We start from the raw sequence: 20,138 nt of genomic DNA, 5'->3' as shown, positions 1-20,138 counted from the left end.
GACATCTGTCTGCAGCTATCTTCCAATTATTATGCAACTCCAGCACAAATTATCATAGTGATGAACACCCTGGGACAGAACTATTTTATCTAGTTATCTGGGAAACACTATTAAACTGAGAGGGTAGTTCTGGAGTTATAGGCAGCTCCTGTTTTGCTATAAGAGTACGTTTCCCATACTCATACATGGGAATATTTAATAGCACTGCCTGCAGAAACTGTTTGAAGAACCCACTTAACTGTCACCATCTGTTGCCAGTTGAGAAAAATGTAGAAACGTTCCTTATGGATGGAGTGAAAGACAGAAAAGAATGACAGGTGGATCTCCTTTGCATTTGATGAAACTTCTTTTGGGGTCCTATATTGTTACATTATGTCTTGCCTTTGCTGTTGCTGAGTGAGCTGCTGCTTTCTATGAAAATGTCTCATGCATGTGGGGAAAACTAACAGCAATCCATGGAATTGAAGTATGAAACATTTTATTCATAGCACTTTTTTTTCTACTTTTTTCTTGACTCTGCACTTAGTGACCATCAAGCTGCCACCACTGCTGACCATCAAGCTGCCACCACTATCCAGTTGTTTTCCATCATTAAGGTAATAGCAGTCCTTAGCATGGATGTCACACAAGCAGCCATGGGGGGGGGGGGTTCTCTTATGGCCCAGCACTGACAATGGTGACTGACGTGAATGACAGTGTCATAAGACGGGTGTCCTATGCCTTCCCTTTGGCAATGTGCATGCTCCTCCCAAACACAGCTCACAAAAGCTATAATCTATGGAAGAGGATCAGCAAGCCCACATCCTCAGGCCTACAACCACTGCCTGCTTATGCAAGTCTCCACATACATAGCAGCAGACTGGCCAACCAGCTGCCTTTTATCACAGTGGGGCACCTGGTGTTAACCACTTACTCCTACCTTTCACTGCCTAGCTTTTACAGTCCAAGAGCCAGTAATCTAACGCTGGTTAGCTGGATCACAGTCTTACAGTTTTTTATCCCTCTCTGCCACACACCCTGGACAGCAGCCAGTTTCAGTTTTCCCCAACTCAGCACCTCTTTAGCATGTTACCAGAGACTGTCTCATTATACAGAGAAGCATCTACATACGCAGGTTTATCATCAGGGAATAACTGGGTATGTAGCCAGGAAATGCTGCAGAATGGCTACTGCTGTCACTACAGAGCTCTGTTATTGCAGACAAGGAACTGCATCAAATACAGGCCTAAAGAAAATCTACTCTTTCACTATGCATAAGCATTTCATATCAACCACTGATAAGTAAAACTAACAGCAAAAGTATCTGCATACACAAACACATAAATGAATAAAGTATTCCAGATTTAGTCTGATTATGTCAATTTATAAAGAGCATATTTCATGCAGTATTTAGTAACCATCCTGTGAACATACAGCTGTTTAACTGATTACTCACAATATTGCAGTACAAAAGACAGTAGAAAAAGGACCTACGTATTTTTGGCCATTCCTTCTTTGAAACACATTTGCCCAACCAGAGCAGCAGACTGGTCTCCTAGGCACTGGAAATGACAAAATATAGACATTTAAAATTTTTGTCATTTTGGCAGCAATACTTAGAAACATCAATAACGAGGATCTACAGCTTGAATCTGGCTATATTCCATTAACAATGGTAACTGGTTACATTACAATGGTCAGAACAGAGGGCTACACAAATATAAACCACAGCACAACTGTAAGAAATAGGTATAGAAAATTCTACATTCCTCCTACCATTACACAGAGACTGCAGCAGTGAAAGTGATACTACAAAACATCACAGTATGAACTAGCATGAGACTCGAAGGCAGTATATAACAGAAGCAGATATTTAAATGGTATGCTACATATTTATGTCAACCTTTCCACTGCACATAAATAATCAAAGTCAATGTAAACTTTGTTGTCATTTACATCTGCACATAGTGCAGCTAAACACAATTAGGTTACTTCTTTCCCAGTGCAAGAAACATATGTACATACAGTTCCTATTTAGTAATATTAGGACAGACACTTACAGACATTACATGTACAAAAATGTGCCATTTAGGGTATTGCCCAAGTAGGTATTGCACGAACTTGAATTTCACATTAACAGGTACCTGTGAAGCAAAAATATTGCAAAGACTAAGTGCTTTTCTGGACAGATGAAGATTTGGATATTGCATTAAAGTATAGTGCTATTAGAAGAAATGGACATGAAAGTATGTCATTTATTGGATTAGTCAAGAGAATATTCAGTTAATTGGTTTAAAGAGCAGAATGGCTTCTGGCATGTCTGTTAGAGTTCAAATGAGCCTGGAAGTCTTACAGTGTACGCTGCGGTAACATCTACCGAGGAAAGGCGGAGAACATACCACAAGCAGGGTAAGTATAGTCATTTATTATCTTTTTAGCTCTTCCAATACATCGAGATTCATGTCAGCAATCCAAGGATGCCAGTGGAAAGCCAATGATTCTTTCAGCTGCTGTTACTACTCTCCAGAGAGCCTTGCGATCTGAAGCATTAGTTCCCATACCATACAATGATGATGTTTGTCAGTACGGTCTTGATGGTTCCCTATAGAAGGCTTGGAGGATGGACTATGACAGGTTTGCTTTCCTCAGTTTCCATAGGAAGTGCAAATATTGCTGTGCTTTTTTTTGACAGTGTGGCTGGTGTGCACCGACCAACTTCCTAGCCAAAATGTAGTGTATACCCAAGAACATAGTACTCTTGACTCTTTCTAATGCCACTCCCTTGATTTCCAGAGGTTGATGTGCTCCCTGAGACCTCCTAAAGTTCACAATCAGTTCTTTGGTCTTACTAACATTCAATGCCAGATTGTTGCTGTTACACCAGCCTAGCAGATGTTCCACTTCACTCCTATTTGCTGTTTCCACACCGTTCCTGACAACACCTATAACTGTGGTGCCGTCTGCGAACTTGATAATTCTGTTGGATTCATATTTGGCTACGCAGTCATGTGTAAGCAAGGTGAATTGCACCAGGTGGTGTTGATGCCCAGATGGATTAGTTTTATCACTAGGTTCTGGGGATGACAGAATTTAAAGGTGGAACTGAAGTCTATGAATAACATCAAATTGATAATAACATAAATGAATATAATATAAATGAATAGATGAATAACATAAAATAATGCATGAACAACAATCTGTTTGGTGTTATACAGAAATTATAGTCATTAAACTTATCTACACAAATGAAGAAGTGATGTGATAAGTCAGTTAACATTAATTAAAAGTGAGCAGGAATATACATCAATGACTGAATAGCATTAATAAAAACTGAACAGGAAAGCAAACCATACGGCATTTAGAGCACCCGATACTACATCAGATCACAGCTGTTAAAAGCAAGTTACATCACCACTAGAGGTAGTTTCACACAGATCATCATACAAGATCATTGTCAGGTATTCACAGAAATACAGTGGTGCATTTTGGAGAACAATTGTGGGGTGGGGGGATACAGTTAAAATATATGTCTGTAGGATGCATTACAGAGATGCATTACATTCTGTTGAGTTACACTGTTGGAACAAAGTATACACAAATTAGATTTTTATCACTTAATGGCATATGTTCTTGCTTAAGACTACTTTCCAGATAATATTTTTGGCTCATTTTATTTTAGCATTAATATTAAATCTTGGGCAATGTTATGTAACAGTGAACAAGCTATGAGGATATGCCAACATTCATTATCCACCCTTATTTTAAGTGATCACAGAGTGGATCTTCACTTCCCTTTATTTTAATCACTTCAACACTGAAACAACATAATGAATTATGCAGTTCAGACCACCTGATCTTTATTAATTACCAGCAGTTACATATATAGACTGTTTAGATAAGCTCTAATCACAAGAATTTCTACAATGTTTATTATGATCAAGAAAATAAAGTGTTAATTTCATAAACTGCCTAGATTAGATAATTCAGACCGTTGGGATTTTTACCCAAAAATGAACATTTCCAAAACAATTTCCTCTCTAATTGTGAGCAAAAGTTGACCAAAGTCTATACCTTGTTGGCAGAGAAAAGCCACTGAAAATTTACTTAAAAGAAACAGTTTTGGTCTGTTTATGAAAAGTTTCCTTCTATAAGAAATAAAGATTGATTCCTTGTTGTTAAATCTCAGTTAAAGATAAAATTATAGAAGGCTAGTCCTTCTATGAGTATAACTTAGTTGTTCACACTGTGGCAAAACGCAGCCTTCCATAACCTGGATTGATAAGAGTATAGGCAAAAAGAATGGGATAGGAAAGTTCCTAGTGAAAGACCATCACTGGCAGAGTTGTTAATTTGTCCAAAACAGAAGTTGCTGTTAAAATAAATTTCTGGGGCACAGCAAATACAGCTGAACTATAAAATCAATCAGATGATGTTAGAAAAGATTGGTAAGACAGAATGGAAAGGTAATAGGTACAGGAAGAATGGAAGGACATCTGTATGGCTCTCAAGTATTACAGTCCAAAAGGTTTAACATTTTTGCTTGGAAGCATTTGCAAAGTCATTTTTATACCTCAAAAAGACTTCAGAGAATTTTTCCACAGTAGACAGCAAATGCTGGTGGTGTGAATAGAAAGAGAGTTAACTGGGAAAGTACAGTTGTGTACACTTACCATAAATGTAGATGTTCGATGGAATTCAATTTTGCAGTCCCAACAAATGGGTTATCCGGCTCCTGATAGTCCCCAGTTGGCCAGAATACCAAAGGTAAGTAAAAATTACGTTGGTTGCCGTCAGTTGTAAAGGATGTCAGGGCCATAACAGTCAGGAGCCCCCAGAAAATAAGGCTTAAATCAAAACCAATTTGACAAATAACAAATTAAGCCTGTACATCAGGAAAAAAGAATAGGAGAGGACCACAAAAAGGGGGAAGGAGGGAGGGAAACCAGGATTGCAACAGTGAATACACTCTAACATCTATATTTATGGTAAGTGTACACAACTGTACTATGTTCATCGTGTTTTGCTGTTGCAGTCCTAACAAATGGGTTGATTACCAAAGCCCAGAGGAAAAAAAGGGGGAGGAACCAACAGCATCAAGTGTTGGAGATAATGCCCTGCAACACTGCAGTGGCAAACCCTGCCCTGGCTCTGGAAAACAGAGGCAAATTATAATGCTTTGTGAACGTGTGAACAGAATACCATGTGGCAGCCTCCAAAATGTCTTTAGTAGGAACACCCCTTAGAAAGGCTGCTGAAATGGAAGGCGCTCTAGTATAGTGGGTCCTAACCCCTTGAGGCGGAGCTTTGCCATGAAAGGAATAACAAAGTAATGCAATGTGCAATCCATTTAGAAATGGTCTGCTTAGAAATAGCCTTGCCCTGGGCTCCAGGGGCAAAACTGACCAATAACTGTGCTGATTTCCGAAGGTCCTTAGTCCTGTCCAGGTAAAACCTGAGCTGTCTGTGTACATCAAGAAAATGTAGGATCCTTTCACCTCTATTACGAGGATTTGGAAAGAAGGTAGGAAGGTGTTTGGACTGATTAAGAGGCAGGCTGGAAACCACCTTAGGCATAAAAGAGGGTTAGTCCTCAGAGAGACTATCTCATGGAAAATAACAAAAGGCTCCATGGCGATCAAAGCTTGCAGCTCCATAACCCTCCTTGCTGAAGTTATAGCCAAGAGGAAGGCGGTCTTCCAAGAGAGAAACATTAAATCTGTAGAAGCAGCTGGCTCAAAAGGAGGAAGAGTGAGTTTCTTAGATCCCAGGCTGGAGTAGGTGCTCTTCTTGGAGGTTTTAAATTGCAAGCACCTCTGAGAAATATTTTCATTAGGGGATGAGAGAAAATGGGCTGTTCAAGAGAACAATGAGCAGAGATGGCTGAAGCATGGATCTTGATAGAGGAAAAAGGAAGACCACCCTGAAGCAAATCAGCCAGGTATTCCAGTATCAGAGGAAGGGTAGGTTGAGAAGCAGACTCCCCTCTAGCCTGCATCCATTGAGAGAACCTTTCCCATTTGCCAGCATAGAATTTCCTAGTGCTAGGCCTACTGGCCTCCCTCAGCACGTCAACCACCTGTTGGAAAGGGAGGAAGAAAGGGAAGGAGTCATACAATGAGCCATGCTGCCAAATGGAGAGACTGAAGATGAGGATGTAGAATGTTTACCCTTTCCTGAACCAAACGATCTGGCTTCAGAGTAAGATGCCAGGGGGGAGGAAGATGGGAGAGACTGCGAAGCAGCGGATACCAATGCTGTCTGGGCCAGTCCAGAGCTATGAGAATAGTCCTTGGACGTTCGTCCCTGATCTTCATTAATCCTCTGGGAAGAAGAGGAAGAGGAGGGAAGGCGTACACTGATAGCAACGTCCAAGGGAAGGACACAGCATCCAATTTCTAGGCTTTGCTGTGCTGCTGTCTGGTGCAAAAGAGAGGTAGCAGATGGTATAAAGAAAAATCCACTTTAATTGTAGAGACAAAAAGTAAGTGCTTTCATGATCCTCTCGACCGCCTCATCAGATCAAATAAAATCCTTTCATACACCTACTTTTATACACTCAATAATCAATTAAAACATTAATTAAGAACATCAATTATTCAATTATGCATGCTAAAACTTCATATTAAGAACTTAATTTAAAAAAATAGTAAAAAGTATAGCAAAAAATACATTTGTCTAATAACTCATTAATGCATAAGTGTCCTAGCTTTTTTTTTACCAATGAAAAGATCAGGTTGATAAGCTCTCTACTTGAGATTATCCTAGAAAATAACCTGTTTCCCTTTGGAGATGTGATGTACCTTTAAAAGATTGGCGTGGCAATGGGCACTCCGTGTGCCAACAGCTACACTAATCTTGTGTTGGTTCAATGGGAATGTGAATCATTCCTGGAGAAAGAGGAATTTAGGACACTTAAGCATTAATGAGTTATTAGACAAATGTATTTTTGCTATACTTTTTACTATTTTTTAAATGAAGTTCTTAATATGAAGTTTTAGCATGCTTAATTGATATTCTTAATTAATGTTTTAACTGATTATTGAGTGTATAAAAGTAGGTGTATGAAAGGATTTTATTTGAGTCTGATGAAGCGATCGAGAGGATCGTGAAAGCGCTTACTTTTTTTCTCTACAATTAAAGTGGATTTATATCAGCCGTGGTGACTGGCTCAGCTTGTTTTTCTTTATATCTGATTGTTTTGTGTGAGCCAGTTCTTTATCAGGTAACTGATGCTATTTTCTTTGCAGGTAGCAGATGGTAGTCTGGGGAGGAGAAAAGATCCACCTGAGGAGTGCCCCAACATTGAATAATGCTGTAAAAGACTGCTCTGTTCAGCTGCCACTCGTGAGGATACAGGATTTGCCTGCTCAACTGGTCTGCCAAAACATTGAGCCTTCCTGGAAGAAACTGAGCTCGGAGATGCAGGTCTAGGGATGCTGCCATGGACCAATGATTCATGCCTTGCCTGCACAGGGGGGAAGACAGAGTCCCTCCCTCCTTGTTGATGTACCACATGACTGTGGTGTTGTCTGTCTTGACAAGCAGGGTCCCTGGAGAAAGAAGATGCTTGAAAGTCAATAAGTCCTGCTAAACTACAATAAACTCTTTTATATTTATGTGCAGGTGCATCTGCTGGGTGTTCCAACATCCCTGTATGCATCTGCCATCCAGGTGTGCTCCCCAGCCGTAGTCCGATGCGTCTGTAGTTAGAACTTGAGCGGCAAGAGATGTCCAAAAAAGCATGCCTTTGTGTTTTGTAGACAGGCTGTTGCCTACCAAAGAAACTCCGTCTGCAGAGATGGAAGCAGAGGAATCATCATATCCAGGTCCTCTGAGTGTTGACACCAAATGTTCTTGAGATACCATTCAATTCAGGGACGTCGGGAGGCATACGCACTGTACTGATTTCAGTACAACTTATGTAAAAGGGGGGGGTAGCATTTTAAAAATTTTTTTCGCGCTTTTACTGCACGATGACGTCAGCGCGCTTTAGGCAGCCAGTCGGAATGGAGCTGTTGGTGCTGGTCTCACTTCAAGCGGGAAGATTTGTTATTTTGGAGCTGGTCTCATTTCATGGAGGGTAATATGAAGTACGATTCCCGAACTGGTCTCGCTTTACGGATTTGTTATGTTGGAGCTGGTCTCACGTCATGGAGGGTTGGTGAGTAGTAAACTGTACGGATTCGTTATGTTGGAGCTGGTCTCACTTCGAGTGTGAGGATTCGTTATGTTGGAGCTGGTCTCACTTCGAGTGTGAGGATTTGTTATGTTGGAGCTGGTCTCACATCGAGTGTGAGGATTTGTTATGCTGTGTGTGTGTGTGTGTGTGTGAGGATTTGTTATGCTGTGTGTGTGTGTGAGGATTTGTTATGCTGTGTGTGTGTGTGGATTTGTTATGCTGTGTGTGTGTGTGTGAGGATTTGTTATGCTGTGTGTGTGTGTGTGAGGATTTGTTATGCTGTGTGTGTGTGTGTGAGGATTTGTTATGCTGTGTGTGTGTGTGTGAGGATTTGTTATGCTGTGTGTGTGTGTGTGAGGATTTGTTATGCTGTGTGTGTGTGTGTGTGTGTGTGTGTGTGTGTGTGTGTGTGTGTGTGTGTTTGTCATGCTGTGTGTGTGTGTGTGTGTGTTTGTGTGTGTGTGTGTGTGAGGATTTGTTATGCTGTGTGTGTGTGTGTGTGTGTGAGGATTTGTTATGCTGTGTGTGTGTGTGTGTGTGTGTGTGTGAGGATTTGTTATGCTGTGTGTGTGTGTGTGTGTGTGTGAGGATTTGTTATGCTGTGTGTGTGTGTGTGTGTGTGAGGATTTGTTATGCTGTGTGTGTGTGTGTGATGATTTGTTATGCTGTGTGTGTGTGTGATGATTTGTTATGCTGTGTGTGTGTGTGTGAGGATTTGCTGTGTGTGTGTGTGTGAGGATTTGTTATGCTGTGTGTGTGTGAGGATTTGTTATGCTGTGTGTGTGTGTGAGGATTTGTTATGCTGTGTGTGTGTGTGTGTGTGTGAGGATTTGTTATGCTGTGTGTGTGTGTGAGGATTTGTTATGCTGTGTGTGTGTGTGAGGATTTGTTATGCTGTGTGTGTGTGTGAGGATTTGTTATGCTGTGTGTGAGTGTGTGTGAGGATTTGTTATGCTGTGTGTGTGTGTGTGAGGATTTGTTATGCTGTGTGTGAGGATTTGTTATGCTGTGTGTGTGAGGATTTGTTATGCTGTGTGTGTGTGTGTGTGTGTGTGTGAGGATTTGTTATGCTGTGTGTGTGTGTGTGTGTGTGTGTGTGTGAGGATTTGTTATGGTGTGTGTGTGTGTGTGTGTGTGTGTGTGTGTGTGTGTGTGTGTGTGTGTGTGTGTGTGAAAATGCCCCAGGTGGGATGCACTGGTGTGATTACTCATGGTGGTGTGGTAGGGAATACCTCAGGCTTGAACCCTGTACCTTTTATGCAGGTGTTAAAGACCTGAATTCCCTACCCACCACCATTTGTAAATAAATTGCAGATTTTTGCCTCATGTTTGATCTGATCAATATCTGTATGTATCTGTGTTTTTTAAATATTGCAATGCTTGAAATTTGATGGTGCAGTGGTAGCAACGTAGCATTGATGCCTCACAGCTGTAGGTTCTTGGGTTTGGTTCTTGGCTGGGGTGCCTTCTTTGTGTGTGGAGGGATCTGTATCTTCTCCCTGTGTTTGTGTGGGTTTGCTTTTGTGTCCTCCCATGTTACAAAGACATGTCTGCATTATTTTTTCCTGGGCCTCTGCTGAGAATTGTGTTTTTTTTTTTTTTGTTCCAAGTCAGACTGTCCTGATTAACAAATTGACAGGCATTTAAATTTCAGGCTTCAGGTTTCTGAATGTTTACTTTCTTACATAATTTGATGGTGCAGTGGCAGTATTGTTGCCTCATAGCTGTAGGTTTTCTGGTTTGATTCTTGGCTGGGGTGCCTTCTGTGTGGAGTCATCTTATCCCTGTGTTTGTGACATAGTAAAACAACTTTTTATTCTAGCAATAAATATAGCAATTTTTTTTAAGTTTATGACTATTTGAAATTTGTCCTTATTTTTGGGACTGTAATACCCTGTTATTGGCTTTGTCCAGGTTTTTTGTGCTAAGGTTGACAGCTATGGCAAGAACTGAATTCACTGAATATGTTTGAGGGCTGTATTCCCTCATTACTGGGTTTGTCCAGGTGTTTTGTGCTAAGAGGTTGACAGCTATGGTGAGAACTGAATTCATTAAATGATAGCCATTTAAGTTTCAGTCTTCCTCTCTTTCACAAAGCAGGTGATTTGGCATAGTGGTATGTTGTTCTGACTATTTTGCACAGTGACCTTGGCAGTAAAATGTATGATGGTAACACAGCATTTTATTCTAGCAGCTTTCCAAGATTATACAAGCAATGTTTAATGTGTTCCTGTTTTTTGCCCTTTTGACCCACCCCAATAAATTTGGCTTTTTCCAGACTTCTTGTGCTGCGAAGTTGAGATGTAGTTGAGTATTGCGTAGATTTTACAAGGAACTGAGAGCTGCAGGGGAAGAGAAGTTTAGTGCTGATTATGCTAAGTCAGCTCACATTGCTAGTAGCACAAAATGTTGTGTACTTGCTTTTAATGCAGGAGGTTGTTGGTTCTACTCCCATAAGGGGTGAATGCTGCTGTACTGAAAGTTAAGACACTGACTATGAGCCTGTTATCAGTTTGCCATCCATTTCCTATTGCAATATTACTAGCTTATTAATGTAATTTAGGCAATTTATTCCTCAGGGCATCAGACACTATTTTTCGTGAAGTCATGAAATATAAAGGTGATTGCTAGCAGCAACCTCTTCATTAGTTAGATTTATTTAACGTGGAATTATTTAGATTACTTTTTTTACTACTTCAGAGATTGTGCATATTATTTACTGATAATGGTGGACTGTAGAAGTTTGACTAGACTTTTATGATGGAAATGTTCTGAATTGGGCAGTTTTGTTTCATTGTTTACTGGAAAAATGTTCAAAGCAATAGGAAGGTGTATCAAAGAGCACATGTATGTTTCATATGCAAGGGGCCTATGATTTAAAAGCAGCCCAGAATTAATTTTTAAGTGCCACGGGTAAAATGTATTTTTCTTTGAATGTGGGTTTTAATGTTGTTTCAATGAATGAGTTTCAAGGGCAGAGAAGTTTTAATGCCAAGTTTGTTTAGCAGATGTCTTAGTGTTTGTGCTGTAAAATGCAAAATAAAACTTTCAAATGAAGTTCAAATCATCATAGAAGTAAATCAGTATGCACATTAGTGTTTATGGTAAATGGAGTGAAATAGCAAAGTAATGGATCATTGGAATGGCTGCAGGGGGAGGCTACATTCGACCATGGTTTTATGAGGGGGAAGGGCGGCAAACTTAGACAGCCCCAGCTGAACTATACCTCCCAACTGTCCAGATTTTCAAAGAATGAATAGATTGTTTGCTTCTTATTTTTGGTTTGTTCCTCAATTTGTGGTTTTCTGGCAAATGATTTAGGAATTAAGTCACTAAATAATGACACACTAGTTTCAGACTTTATAACCTTCAGAAAAATGCATGCTAAAATAAGACCTGTTCTATCAACTGTCCCAGTTTATACAAGAGCAATTTTTAGTACTGTTTATATGTTCCTTCAATATATTTGGCCTTGTCCAGATTTATTGCATTAACAGGTTGAGAGGTACATGCAAAATGCTTTATAGAATTAGGCATAGCCAAACCTCAACTGTCCCTGATTTTGGCTCAAAATGTTGCTCTTCCCCTAATGATCCCTCCACAAAATATCAATTTTGGAAGAAAACATAGAGGGTTTGTTTTACTTTTATAAATAACTATAATGATCAGAGTTACACATTACTTTTATTTCAGAAATGCATGTAGATTCTCTAATTTTGTCAGCTGCTCTAAGTTAACTGTGCTCATATTAAAATGGTGACCATCCTTTGACAGGTTCCCAGCTGTATTGTCTGGCAATTTTATATTTTTGCATCACATTTTTGGTCCGTTTTTCATAAAATTGCAGTTTTCTGGCAAATTAGTGGCAAATTGTTAAAGACTGAAGTTAGAAAATAATGCAGACATTTCAGTTTCAGATTTCATACCTTTCAGAAAATTCGTACTGATGCAAGACCTACTACTATTCTATTATCTTTCTAAGTTTATAAGAGCAATATTTAAAAAAAATGTCCTTATTTTTGGGCCTTTGCCTCAGTTTTATTTATGAGTTTGTTGCTGTAAGAGGTTGAGAGGTTGTGTGTGTGTGTGGTAGGTAGCATACCTCTCAACTGTCCAGATTTTGCAGAATGTCCAGATGTGTGCCCCATATTTTTTGTCTGGTCCTCATAAATTTTGTGATTTTCTAGAAAATCATTGAAGGCTGAAATTGCTAAATAATGACAGACATTTGAGCTTCAGACTTCATGTCCTTTAGAAAAATTCATACTAGCACAAAAACTGTTATTCTAGCAACTTTCTAAGTTCACGAGAACATTATTTAATATCTGTCCCTGTTTATTTTAGGCTTTGTCTATATTTCTTGCACTAAGAGGTAGGTAGGGGTGTGTGTGTGAATGAAACATCCTAGTTAGTGGTAGCAGGTGGTTAGTAATTTACTCAAGCTCAAAACCTGTACCTTAGTTACAGAAAACAAAAGCATAAGGTCTCTACCCCAATTACCATGCTGCATTTTTCAAAGAACTGTCATTTCAGGTTAATTTTCAATTCAAGGAACCGAGTTTGAGTGAATTTATATTATATTACTGAAGAGGCATTACAGCGGATGCCTCTTCATTGACACTAAAAGAGCGAACCGTGAATTACGAGAATAGCCGTAGCTTGGCTGGGGAGGGCGGTAGCAGTTTGAGAGCTGTCAGTACAAATTTGAAAATCCTAGCTACACCACTGATTCAATTTCCTCATATGCAGTCTTGCATATGGAATCATGAGAATACAAGATGCCATGAATCCCAGAGCTAGCAGGTACTTACTTGCAGGGAGCTGGGACAGGCTTGCCGAGTCCTTGAAGTAAACTGAAGGAGTCTGTTTCTCCTGGGTGAGATGCATCATCTGGGTGGCTGTGTTCAGACTCGCTCCCAGGAATGTTATCTCCTTGGATGGTACCATTTTCTGATTTTTCCACACAGAGTGTAACCCAGGGAAGAAAGAAAAGTCTTTACGATTTCCAGATCCTTCAATAGCCTTTTCTGAGAACTTGCTTGAATCGGACAGTTGTCCAAGTATGGGTGAATCTGAATTTTCTTCTGCCTGCAAAAAGCAATGACTGGGGCCAGGCACTTTGTGAAAACTCTGGGAGCAGTAGATAAGCCAAAGGGCAGTACAGAGAACTGGTAATGTTGCCCGCCCACTCTGAAACGAAGATACTGCCTGCAACTTTCCCCGATAGCAATGTGCAGATAAGCCTCTGAGATCCAAGGTTACCAGCCATGAATCCTTTTCTACAAGTGGTAGCAACTGATGCAGAGTGAGCATTTTGAACTTTGGAATTACTAGAAATGAGTTCAGAATGGAAAGATCCAGGATAGGATGTCAGGTGCCTTCTTTTTTTGGAACTAGAAAAAGCTTGGAATTAAAGTCCTGGCCTACCTGCAGAGCAGGGACTGGTTCTATTGCTCCCAGATGAGACAGACAAAATTTGTTTTTCTACTTCTGCCCTTTGGTTTGGAGGAACGTCCGGGAATCCCTTGGGAGCTGGAAAAGTGCAGAAGGAAAACTTGTGCCCTAGGGACACCGTTCTGAGCACCCATTTGTCGTCTGTGATAGTGGCCCAGACATCTGCAAAAAAAGGGGAAATCTTCCCCCTAAAGGACTTTCCCGGCAAGCAAGAGCAGGCAAGTTGTAAAAAGTCATTGAGAGCGTTTTGATTGAGATGCAGGCTTAGAGCTTCCCCCTTTAGAAGTGGAAGCCTGCCAACACCTAGACCTTTGAGAGGTAGCCCACTGCCCCCTAGAAGATTTGTAACCTCTAGTCCTGGAACGGTTCTGTCTGCTGGTATCAGGAAAGGTCCAACTCTTGGAAGGGTAATTCCTGCTAAAGCGAGGGGGTTGAACTTCCAAAAAATCCTTAACAGTTTGCATGGACTTGGCCTTATCCTCCATCTTCTTCAGTACCTCCTCTGCTTTGCTGCCAAAAAGACTGTCTTTATGCAAAGGTACATCCAAAAGCTTAGCCTTGACAGGTTCTGGAAGAGGCTGTTCTCTGAGCCAAGTGTGCCTGCTAACAGATCCAGTAGCCATAGCCCTGGTGGAGGCCTCAAGGATGTCAAAACTACAATGCAAAGAATGCTTATTGACCACACTGGCTGAATTCAGTAAATCCTGCATGTCATTACTCTCTGCCAAAAGAGGTACATTTGCTATCCTACACTTAATAGCCTCCAAGGTATGCTACTGGTACTTCAGCATATAAAATAGACAATTGGTAGTCCTAATAGCTAGGGTGTCAGAGGTATAAACCCTTCTTGCCCCACCTATCTAGGTTCATAGACTCCCTGTCAGAGGGAACAGGATTCCTGGTAACACTGGCCTTAACTCCTTTAGGGCCCTGAGAAATAACCTCTGGATCTGCCAACGGATTCCTGAAAAAAAAGAAAAAACAGATGAGAATCAGGGACTCTGTAGTACCTGTCAGGTTTCCTGGGAGCAGGAGGAACCGAATTTGGAGACAAGGAATTTTCCAGAAAAAACATCATCAACTTCCAACACAGGGGGAGTAGCAAGAGGCCTATGCTGAGGTAAATCCAGAAACTCCCTAATCCGTTTCTTGGATTGGGGATAATCCTGACTTTCTCATTTAAAATGTTCTCTGAGAGTATTTAAAGTATCACCAAAAGAGAAATCCTCTGGGGGAGAGGGAGAAGGGATGGACATCCCTGCATCTGAATCCTCAAAAGGAGAAAAAGCCTGAGAAAATTCCGCTTCATCAGCAGAAAAGCTCTGAAAAATCAGAACCTAAGCAGGACAAAGCCTCAGGGGAAACATCCCTACTCCTTTTAGAAGGAGGCTGAGAACCCCTAATAAGAGTCAACAAATCATTAGCCATTTTAACCATTTGGGATTGAGGGGAATGAGAAGAAGCTGGAGCCTGCCTTTTCACAGGCTTACAAATGGAAGATCTACCTGCAAGCCTGAAGGATTCAGGAGGCCTGGCAACTGCCGAAGTTGTAGAAGAGGTTGAAGGAAGACGTTTGCTGTCAGAACGCAAAACAGAGGCCTCGGACACTGGAGTCAGCTTAGCGGCTCCGGCTCCAGCAGAAGAGGTGACGGGCGACAGGTCGGAAGGCAAAACGGAGGCTGAAGGTCTAAAGGACTCTGACTCAATCAAGGCCTGCGGTTGTACATCTGCGGACTGCAGGGACTGCAAAGGCGTCTCACTGGCTACTGCCTGAATGATGACCAACTTAACCTTATCCGAGGACTTAGCTTTCTGAGACCCATCGCGGTCCTTATCCTTAAATTTCTTCGGAACAGCTGAAGCCTGAAGACTGGCGGCCATACCAATGAACTTAGACCAAACACCAAAATGCTAGCCAAAATCTTAGCCCGACGACAGATAGTAAATGGATTAAAGGAGGCACAGATATCACACTTGGGAACGTCGTAGTCAAGGCCTAAACAAATAATGCAATAGGAATGAAAATCTCTATGGGGAAATCTGCTTTCCATAGGTAAGGCAATTATTAACTTTTTCTGACATTCGTTAAGGCAAGAAAAGAGGATCCCCACTGGGGTACTTAGCTGTAGTAGACTTCAACTCTTGTAGTCGGAAACCAACAAAGTATACTGTCGACCGGCACTCATGCATGAAAAGCTTCTGCTTCGGGCTCCGTGGCAAGGAAGACTGAGAAAGTGATGTTGGCTGCCTCCTTTTGTATCAGATGCCCTGACATCCTTTACAACCAACGGCAACCAACGTCATTTTTATTTACCTTTGGTATTCTGGCCAACTGAGGGTTACCGGGAGCTGGATAACCCATTTGTTAGGCCTGCAAGTGAAACACGATGATCATCACTTTTTTTGGGAATATAAGCAGTTGGCAGATTTTAAATGGTTCCTACATAGTATTTTGTCAGAAATGTTGGGGGAGTAAATAGTTGTAACTAACAAAATGATTCTTTTGAACTGGGATATCAGATTTGAATTACCTGGATATACTAAGGCCTTACTACGTTTAATGCTATATGCAGGTTCAGAAAACTGCTAACTTTCGACATCTTTCTTACACTGACAGACTAGCTAAATTGAAATTATATGCATTAGGATATACAGTAGATTCTTCAGAGGTGAGCTAACCTTATTCTTCCAGTATCAGATTAACAAATTTCTAGCCAGTACACTTGGTATTAAATATTGACATTTCTCATACTATATAATAAGCCTGTTACTGGCATGTGTAATTCTGCAAGTTACGTTTTTTTTTAATGGAAAGGAGCCAGATTGTTGAACCAGTATCCTTTGGAAATTTGACATCCATCAACTTTTAAAAATTGCTCAGACAACTATGGAGTTAGGGCGTATTTTCCAGTTTTCTTGGAATTGGATTCCTTAACAGCCTCTAAAAATGTTTGAATTCATCAAACTAGACTGCATTTTTAACACTAAAAACAGACTGAGATGTACGAGATGTAAGGTTGAACACATCTTCACTTGTACCAAGGACTATGAGCAAGTCATAAGCCTGCATGTAGGTTCTTTAATCAACTAACCATCTACTGACATATAGGTAAATCAGGAGTTGCCTGGTGCATGGGATTTACTGCAATAGTGACTTATCTGATTATCTGTTATGATAGGGTCTTACAGCCACTGTACTAGGTTCTTCATTAGCTCACTGCTGCAGTATTCCTGACTTATGAGGCGAGTCTCAAAGCTTTTAAGAGGAAAGTGTGTAGGCTGAAGGAACAGAACTGGAGTCCAATAAACTTTGAAGAAGGGTTCTTTCTAAACCTGCTCAGGCTTTGGAAAATACATCACTTTTCTATAGTTTTGTGACCGTGTTAACAGAAAATCAGGCAGCTGCCTTTGGAGTGAACTTAGAGTCAAGGTCCATAAAAATACATACCCAGTAAAACATATGTTATATATATATATATATATATATATATATATATATATATATATCCAATACAAATCGGCTGTGTAGACAAATCAGTACTCCAGCAAAGAACAGATAATGAAAAAAAACACATCAAGACCACCAAACCATGGCAGATAAAATTATTCACAAGTTTTAATGCAAAGGTGAGCGCTTTCGCAGCCAAGCTGCTACATCATATACACACACACAGATATGTTAAGTGTTCTCTTATACTCTATTTTTCATGTTATGCCTAAGATACATAAAGACAGAAGGAACCCTCCTAAATGCCCTATTATTTCAGGTGTTACAGAATTTTCAGGAGAAGGTGGCTGTACTGTTGGGTCATATATTGAAAGCTTTGTTAAAGCACAATCTTTTGTGAAAAGTGCATAGCAAATTAAGATGTTAAGACATTGATTTGTCAGGTTAATTTTACTTGTTAAGTACAGATGTACAAAGCTTTTATGTATATCCCTTACTGTGAAGATATTAAAGTGGTTGCACAATATTTAGGAGAGGGCCCTTATGCTTCTTTTGTAGTATCTTTATTGCAGTTTTGCCATACTCCATGTATTTTTATAAGGAAGGCTTTCTGTAGAAAAAAAGCTATGGAGGCTCCTTTTGCACTAGCCTATACCAATATTTTTTAAGTCCGCTTGTGAAAGAATTTATATTTATCACAATTAGTTTTTTTCTCAACCACGTAGTGATATATGTATATTATTGGTTTATTTTATTTATGTGACATTTGTTTAATGAGACAGACAGAGTTAGCAAAGAGAGTCCTTTTCAGTGGAGGCCTGGAGAGAAAAGCTTCACATGTAGCATTTAACAGAAGCATTTTAGGTTACAATTTACCAATTAGGTAAAATATACACAAAAAATTATTGAACGCAATTGTATAAAGGATTATAATTTATAGTTAATGTAGACTGCAGCTATTTACAGACATACACAGAACAAAATTGATATGAAATAATTTGTTTTAAGTGGGAAAGCATAGAGATCTAGAACAGTCTGGGTTCTAAGAAGCCCTTTTTCAGCAGAGACCCGAGGAGAAAAGCTCCCCCCCAAAGACAACATTTTAAGTAAACAAATAATAAGAACAAAAATAAACACAGATCACATTTTAAGTATACATACTTCTGAAGTAATTACATAACATGCAAAAAAGGAATATATAGAATGGATGGAAATACAATACAATACATATATGGAAATTTTCACGTAGTATGGCAAAAAACTAAGCAGAAATATGGTAGGACTAAGGTCACTACATTGCTGAACCAAGGTACTAGGCATGAAGTAAGTAAATATACAGATAAAGTCGTGTGAACTTTGGAAGTTAATACATAAGTTATAAAACAGTAATAAGGGATTATGGGAATTAAGTGTAACATGAGCTAACTAGTATGGAATATCACGGAAAAAATGTAGAGGTAGTAGTAAGAGAGAGCTAGAAGTGATGCAGTTAAGTTAGGTTATCCCTGAATGTTTTCTTGGATATTAGTTTAGAGCATGAACATATCCAGTTTGATAGGAAAAAAGATTTAAGCTGTTTCTTGAAGGCATTTTTATCTTCAAGTAGTCTAAGGGCTAAAGGGAGTGTGTTCCAATTTTTTACAACTGTATTTTCCCAAAGGTTTTGTTTGGCTTATGAACTTCAAGAAAGTATTGATTAGTACTTCTTAGTGGGCGTTGAGGAGTATAAAGTGTCAGAGAATTTGCAAGGTATGGGCAGGATTTAGGATTGTTTAGTATATTGTGGGCTATAAGTAGTTGGGATTGAGGCAGTAAGTTGGAAAATTCAGGCCAGTATAAAGCCTTTAATGAGAGACAGTGATGGGATTTGTAAGGTTGATTTGCAACAAATCTGGCTACTTTGTTATATGTGGTTTCTAGTTTGGATATTAGGATACTCTGTATATGGGTAAGAATAGGTGAAGCATAGAGTAGGGATGGTAGAAGCAGGGATTGGGCAAGGGATTGCCTGGAAAAAGGAATATGAACATAGTAGACAGGGGTGGAACAAGGGCAGAGCCAGGAGTCCAAGAAGTATTGTTTGAGTTGAATTTGAAATATTTGTGCTGTTTATTTTTAGGTGTCTGTGTAGACTGCTACCAACATACAAGGAGTACAAGGAGTCACCAGTAAGGCTGTTTGAAGAGGTTACAAGAAGCAGCAGTTTGTTTGTGGAGTGGAAAGACCTGTTTGTCAAATATAGCTGTATTGTATTATATTAGTGCTGGGCATAGTTTAGGTCTGTAGATGAGATTTTGTGAAGGTTAGGGTATTTGGCAGTTCTAGTGAAAAAGAGTTTCTTTACGGCATGACAGTGATGGCCATTATAAGGCAAATTAGTAGCAAATTGTGTGATTTTATTATAGGACTGTTCCAAAGGCTTTGACAGAGGGACTTGAAGGTGGAGGAGCATGGTAGCAGCGTAGTGGAGCATGGGAATCAGTTCAGCTGAAGCAATGTGTTTCCGAGAAGATTTACTTAAATAGGGAGAGATTCTATAAAGACAACCTAGTTTTTGATTGTTTTTCTTTTATACAGAAGTCAATTTTTAGATTTTCATCTACTGTAACTCCTAAGAGCTTTGTATGGGATGTCAGTTTGATTGTGATGTTATATGAGTGAAGAGTTTTCTGGCTAGAGAGTGATCTGAAGGTGAATACTATTACTTTGTTTTTGTGGGGGTTCAGGAGAAGCTGCAAGCTGACTTGCTTGGATTCCACTGATGTGTGAAATACTTGGGCTTTTCTATTTTTTTTAACTGTGCAGATAAGTATTAAATCATCTGCATATTGTACCATGGTGGTATGTTTGTTGACTGTACTGAAGCTGTTGATGAAAATATTAAATAGAAAGGGTCCAATGATGGATCCTTGTCGAACTCCAATAAAGATAGGTAGGAAGGAGGAGAAATCATTCTGCCTATTTACAGTTTGAGATCTTTTGGTGAGATAGCTACTGAACCAACTGACTGATGGGAAGTCAAGTCCAAGGTTGGGCAGGTTTTGAATAAATTTTATGAGGGAGACAGTGTTGAACGCT

At 39.8% G+C, this 20,138-nt stretch overlaps 1 protein-coding gene across 3 annotated transcripts in view; it reads right to left on the bottom strand.

The window, feature by feature from the left end:
* Window positions 1–20,138, bottom strand: part of GK (glycerol kinase) — a 609,816-nt gene that overhangs the window by 264,291 nt on the left and 325,387 nt on the right. For all 3 annotated transcript variants that reach the window (XM_044072382.1, XM_044072384.1, XM_044072383.1), the window contains one exon: window positions 1,474–1,541. In XM_044072382.1, the coding sequence (XP_043928317.1) occupies window positions 1,474–1,541 (68 nt within the window). The remainder of the gene's footprint in view (window positions 1–1,473; window positions 1,542–20,138) is intronic.

The sequence above is a fragment of the Protopterus annectens genome, chromosome 5.part0, assembly GCF_019279795.1.
Source record: "Protopterus annectens isolate FY-2018-M chromosome 5.part0, PAN1.0, whole genome shotgun sequence".
NCBI lineage: Eukaryota > Metazoa > Chordata > Ceratodontiformes > Protopteridae > Protopterus > Protopterus annectens.
Note: the sequence above shows the minus strand (reverse complement) of the source record. Positions and strands in the feature narration are given on the sequence as shown.